Below are 6089 nucleotides of genomic sequence, written 5' to 3'. Positions count from 1 at the left end.
GGAATATCAAAATCTTCTTTGTAACACACTTTTCTTGACATAGGGTGGTGTTTTGAGTGTGTTTTGAGTCAGTGTTGACTTCTGGCAACTTCCTGGACAAATCTCAGCATTTCTGTTAGCAAGATTTCAGAAGTGGCTTGTCATCATCTGTTTCCTATGGCTCAGATGGAGTGACTGGCTCAAGATCATTCTTCTGGTTTTGTGCCAAAGATGGAACTAGAACTCATATCTTTCAGTTTCTAGCCTGGTAACTTAAGCACTACACCAAACTGTTTTCCTGGCATATGGTTAGATACAGGTCAAACAAAGTCAAATTCTTTTTGGAGGACAAGAGATTTTCTCTGAGACTTATCCTCTCTTTCTCTATTCTGTTCATGGTCTGGTGAATATAACTTCTGTAACCTCTGCATCTTCCTTTCCATTTACACTGGTACCTCATTACTCAACTGTTTTGAAAGTCATCAAATTTGGTACACAACACATTTTGACATGAAAAATTTGTCCCAGTATTTGTCGTTTGTTTGATACTTGACCCTCAAGCTAGAAATTGTCGATGTTGTTTGCCTCATGACTATTACATTATTCCTTATGGGAAAAATGTGTTTGGTACTCATTGTTTTTGGTATTCATTATGTCTCTCAGAACCAATTAATGATGAGTATCAAGTTACCACTGTATATAGATATATTTAAACCAGAAGTTGAAATCAAACTTTCTCTTTCTGTGACAGAATCAGAATTTTCTGAAAAAGAAGCATTTATTTCTCTTGCAGCTTTGGGGATGAAGTGAATAAATTATTTTGAAGTGCCTTTTTCTCAGAAAGAAATATTCTGTCCCTGTGGCCAAGGGTGGGGTGACTATTGCCATCCAGTACTTCTTTTAATGGGAAAAAAGAGAGATGACATCTCAGTTTGGCTTTTCCTTTTTGGAAGTAATTTATTTCCCAATGGTGAACTCTTAGTTCACCTAATTTTGTCTGGTGAGGACCATAATTGAAATAAAAAATCCCCATTTGATCTCCAAAGAAGAAAACTGAAGTCCCAGTCATTGGCAAGCTATTTGGGGGCATTTGGGGACATAAGTAGCTTGCAAATTACAAATGAGCACAACCTTCCAACCAGGATCTGAATAAGGTTCCTGCAGGAACTGGAGAACAAATTATTTAGATACAAATAGATTTAGATCTCTGGACCATGGCACCCTTGGATAAAGAATATCTTAGCTATTGTCAATCTGGCAATCTAGGAGTTAACCAGATGACTTGCCTAGGTTATAATTGCCTGGCATGCTGAATGCAACTTTCCAGGGTTTAAATGATATATTCCTAAGCAGAAGATAACAAACTAAAGCTACTGGACTATAGCTGATTTTCTGGATCATAAGTTGCAAATAGTCTCTTTAAACATTTTGCATATCTTTAAAGACATGCTGATTGTCAGACACTGGTATCACACTAGAAAAGTGATTTTTAAAAAAGATTTAGAGCAGGGGTGTGAAACTGCCAGCCCATGAGCCGGTTTCATCATATTGAAGCTGCGCCCACCCCATTGCCAGCAATGCAAAAAGAGTCGCGACATGTTGCGACATGTCACGTGATGTGGTGGGTTTGACACCTGTGATTTATCTATAACAAATGCCTCTTGCAGCAACCATTCACAGCTACAATAGCAATGAAAAAATAATTTTGCAACCAGTCCTTACAGGTTTGTAAAGCAAAGGAAAGCTGAAGTAAGATCATAAATACAGTCACTTAGCTACCACTTTGTTAATAATCAAGTTGCTAGTCCTAGCTGTGGTAACTAAAAGAGAATCACCTATAATCTAATAAATAAAAATGTAAATGTTCATTTGTTCAAAATCTTAAATCTCCAAAAGTTCTTCACCGATTGCTTTGAAATTTTGACACAACGTTGCATTCGAATACGCACATGTTTTTATATACCTACTATTATATAGATGTCACACCTGTGACAGGTAAAACATGCTTTTATGGAAAAACAGTGCCATCTGTTGGACGTAAAAGCAACACACACTAGCATTGTGAAATTAAACATATTACAAACGTGCGCTTTCTCTTTTCTTTCTTTTCCATTTAACCAGACTGAGCCACAGCAACGCGTGGACGGGTACAGCTAGTTTGAAATATAAAGTTAAAATATCTTACCTGGTACTAAATAAAAGATACAATGAATCACAGATTTGATTATTCTCCCAGTCTTTTCATAGATTTTAGCTATAAAGAGGACATAGTCAAAAACTACTGCTCCATGGTAATAAACAATCAGTCCTGGTCCTTGTGGTAGATTCTCCATACCAATGATCTCATAACCTGAAAAAAGTAGACTAATTTTTGTTTGAAGAGGATTCATGGAGATAAAACAAATTCATTTAGAAAAGAGAAAATACATAATGCAAAACACGTAGAGTACTTTTCTTAACCAGATATTTCCCAAATATTTTGTGACATCTACCAGCAATTTCAGGCAGCATAACTAAAATGTCTCTAAGATTACTGGGAATCATGTTCCAAACATATCTGACAAATTTTAAAAAATGCTATTGTAACTGTGAGTTATTGCTGCAAGAGGCAGTTGCTGTAGATAATAACAAATTACTCTAAATCTTTTTTGAAAATCATTTTTCTAGTGTGAGGCCAGTGTCTGTCAATCATACATAATTTAGGTCAATAGATGGTGAGGGGGAAAAAAGCTACCTGGCAACTACACCTCTTATGTAAAACGTATGTATAGAAGCTTGTTCTCTGAGGTACTCAGTGCCTCATTATAGAAAGGGGCAGTGGATGAAATCTTGAAGAATGTCTGGGTGTACTCCATCCTCAATCCAATCATTTTTGATAACTATCTCCCAGCATTGGACCTACCTTTAAAAAGAAAATGTTGAAAATGTGATTGTGGGCCAGCTACATAGCACTCTAAATGAAACAGATTCTCTGTACTCCTGACTCAGGGTCAACAGTTAATGTTTGCTTTGGATTCACCCTTGTGTAGAGCTGGAAGGAGATACTATACCCCTCCTAGTCCTTTGATAACTATTGGTATCTTCTGGAGTTGGAGATTGAAGGCATTGTTTTGAAGAGAGTCTACTTCTTCCTTCCTTCATGGGCAATTCAGGTCAGTAAGTGGTGAGGGGGGAAAAGCCAGCTAGCAGCCATTCCTCATCAAGTCCCATAGGGTTCAATTCTTCATCTCTACTATTTAACATAAAAATAATAGCTTTACAGTACTCTAAATTCCTAATCTGATATTCATTGGTTATTCATCCTTACTTTACTGCTTAATTTGGCTTTTTATTTAACTGCAATAATCACTGTGATTATCTTTGTAATCTATTTTTCCATTGTTTAAACTTATATCTGTATTAATATTATTAATTTACTTTCTTGAAAAATGTAACAGTTTGTAAGAATATCTCTTTGACCACCTCCCACTTGATGAAGTATCTGAACTTTGTTGAGATTTTGATGGAACAAGGAGAATAAAATTAAATCCCAGCAAGATAGAGTTACTGTTTTAAATTTCTTGAGGTTCTCTGACTGCTTTGTTGCTGTCTTTTAATGGAGTGTTGGCTGTAGTCCTGAAATTCAAGGGTACATGACCTTCTGGACTCATGGCTACTGTTCATAGGTAAAGCCATAATTAACTGAACCTTTGATACAGCAGCTATAATAATCCTACCTGGAACAGGAAGATCTCAGTATTCTCACAGTACCTTCATCACTGTGAGTAATCTGGAATGCAGTCTGTATGAAAGCCACACAGATGCTTCAGTTGTCAAGAAGACAGCAGCCTGGTTGTCACTTAGTACTCATACAATGAACACATTACACTTTAGACTCTGTACTTGCTTGCCTCTAGCTACTGGATGCAAAATCAAAATGCAGCTTGTTCCATAAAAAGTGCTATATGGCTTGGCAGTAAAGATTTTGCAAGAAAGTCTTCTCCAGTTACATAGGATCCACAATTTGTATGCCTGTAGGAGAAGTTCCTATACTCTCATTGAGTGGAGATTGAGACTCTTGAGGTGCAAAGGCCTTGCTTTTCAATGGTAGTACCTATCTTATGGAATAGCGTCTCTTTGGAAAACTGGTTTGACATGTTGTTTCCCGTCTTAGAGTTAAGGAGTGTTTTAGAAGTATATGGTGAATGATAGGACACCATTACTTGAATGATTACATGTAGATTGTTATAATTCTTGTGGTTTTATTAGTTGGCATGTATACCCAGAATGTATTAATAACAACTGTTTTGTTTAATGTTCTCAACTAACGCAACTTGATAATAGTATACTTGATTGCAGTGAGTATAAATTTGATAAAAAGATCAATGAACAGTATTGTAAAGTATAGTTTTGCCCTGCTTCCCTACCAACGCACAATACTGTTTTGCCCAGTTTCTCCCAAATAATTCTGCAAATTTGTCTGTGAAAGATAGCAGAGCATAGGTTCTGGTGCAATGCAAAGGAAGCTGAAATTTTAACCTTTCATACAGGTTGAGTTGTTATCTTACACATTCACTGTAACATCTCCAGGTATTTTTGCTCCTTCGAGTCAATGTTGTCTCCTGGTGATTGCCTGGGCAAATCCCTGCAATTCTGATGGCATTGCCTTCTTCCTAGGACTTAGAGAGGGTGACTGCCCCCAAATCATCCAGTTGGCTTTGTGCCTAAGGCAGGTCTAGAACTCACAGACTCCCCGGTTTCTAGCCGGGCACCCTATTCACTACACTAAACTGGGACTCATGACTACAGTGTACTTATATTATATTACCATTTATGATTATATTTATAAGAGGCACAATTCTGATGCAAAGAGCAGATAGATAATACAAGTTTCACACAGCACACCGCTTCATAGAAATATTGGACAATCTGTGTGCCACATACAAGTCGAGACTCTGCCTGGAATAAATTGTCTGCTCTCTTGATTATCTTGTGACTATTTAAATAACTACTTACCATGCCATATCTTTCCGTATAAATTCACCAAATATGCCATGCTTTGCCTTGGTTTATCCCGTAACTCATTGTAAGCGTCTTCTTTTATATTATATTTTTTCTTCCAAATATATAAACAAAATGTGCATGTATAGCAAACTAAAACAATACCTGAAGGTACATAATATATAAGCAGAAAAAGTACTAGTAATAGCAACAGAGGCTGAAGTACAGAGTTCACAAAGTCCTCCAAGCAATCAAAACCAATCCAGTCTTTTATCATGCGAAGAAACCATGTCATAGATTCATACTCAGATGTATTCAACATTGTAGCTTTCCTTTCATTCATGTTAAAGAAATAGAAAAAAAAAAGAGAGAGAAAGTCATGATTTATTTTGTGGGAGGGAAATGATGTTATTTATCAGCTTGTCTTACAAACACAGACAAATGCGTCATTATTTTTTAAATTTAAATTCATCATTTTTAAATCATTTTATAGCACTTAATTTTGTATAGTTTCTATTTAACCCTCTCCTTTCATAAATCCACACACACTTTCATGGGTTCCTTGAATATACAGTATAAGGCTTCCAGTCAATATGCACTGTTGTTTTCTTATAAACCTACTTCTACTAAAGTATGAAATAAAAATGGGGGGAAATGCTGGAAAATAATTACTTTGAAAATCTTTGTGCATTCAATTTGAACTATATTCAGAATTTTTCTAAATGCTCATTATAAGATTGATAATAAATGACTTTTCATAATTAGACATAATGTATTTATTTGACTTTGTCTAAAATTCTAAACAAAACTACTTGGTACCTGAGCCAATGAAAATTATTTTGGAATTATAGTTATGTGTGCTTAACATTATTCTCTTAAATTTATCCATTTACTAAAACTCTTTCTTACTGCAGTCTAATCAGACTCTTTGTGATTTATAATAAAATAAAATGTGTCAAGGAGTAAATAACAAATAAAGAAACAAAGCATAAAATTCCAAACAAATGGGTTCACAAACCAGAAACTTTGTCTTCAGCTTGTTTAGGAAGGTATTCGCAGTAGGAGCTGAACTCATTTCAAGCTGCAGGCTGCTTCAGAGGGCCATTGCTGCCCCTGAATAAAATGCCTCC

The 6089-nt window shown here is 35.8% G+C and overlaps 1 protein-coding gene across 1 annotated transcript in view; it reads right to left on the bottom strand.

Moving 5' to 3' along the window:
* The window catches only part of LOC107292683 (transmembrane protein 68), an 18367-nt gene extending 13065 nt beyond the window's left edge, over window positions 1-5302 (bottom strand). The window contains exons 1-2 of the mRNA XM_029285201.1: window positions 4975-5302; window positions 2165-2329 (exon numbers count right to left, since the gene is read on the bottom strand). Of these exons, the coding sequence (XP_029141034.1) occupies window positions 2165-2329; window positions 4975-5302 (493 nt within the window). The remainder of the gene's footprint in view (window positions 1-2164; window positions 2330-4974) is intronic.
* Between the last annotated feature and the right edge of the window lie 787 nt (window positions 5303-6089).

Source organism: Protobothrops mucrosquamatus, unplaced genomic scaffold, assembly GCF_001527695.2.
Source record: "Protobothrops mucrosquamatus isolate PMUCROS unplaced genomic scaffold, P.Mucros_1.0 scaffold1401, whole genome shotgun sequence".
Lineage (NCBI taxonomy): Eukaryota > Metazoa > Chordata > Lepidosauria > Squamata > Viperidae > Protobothrops > Protobothrops mucrosquamatus.
Note: the sequence above shows the minus strand (reverse complement) of the source record. Positions and strands in the feature narration are given on the sequence as shown.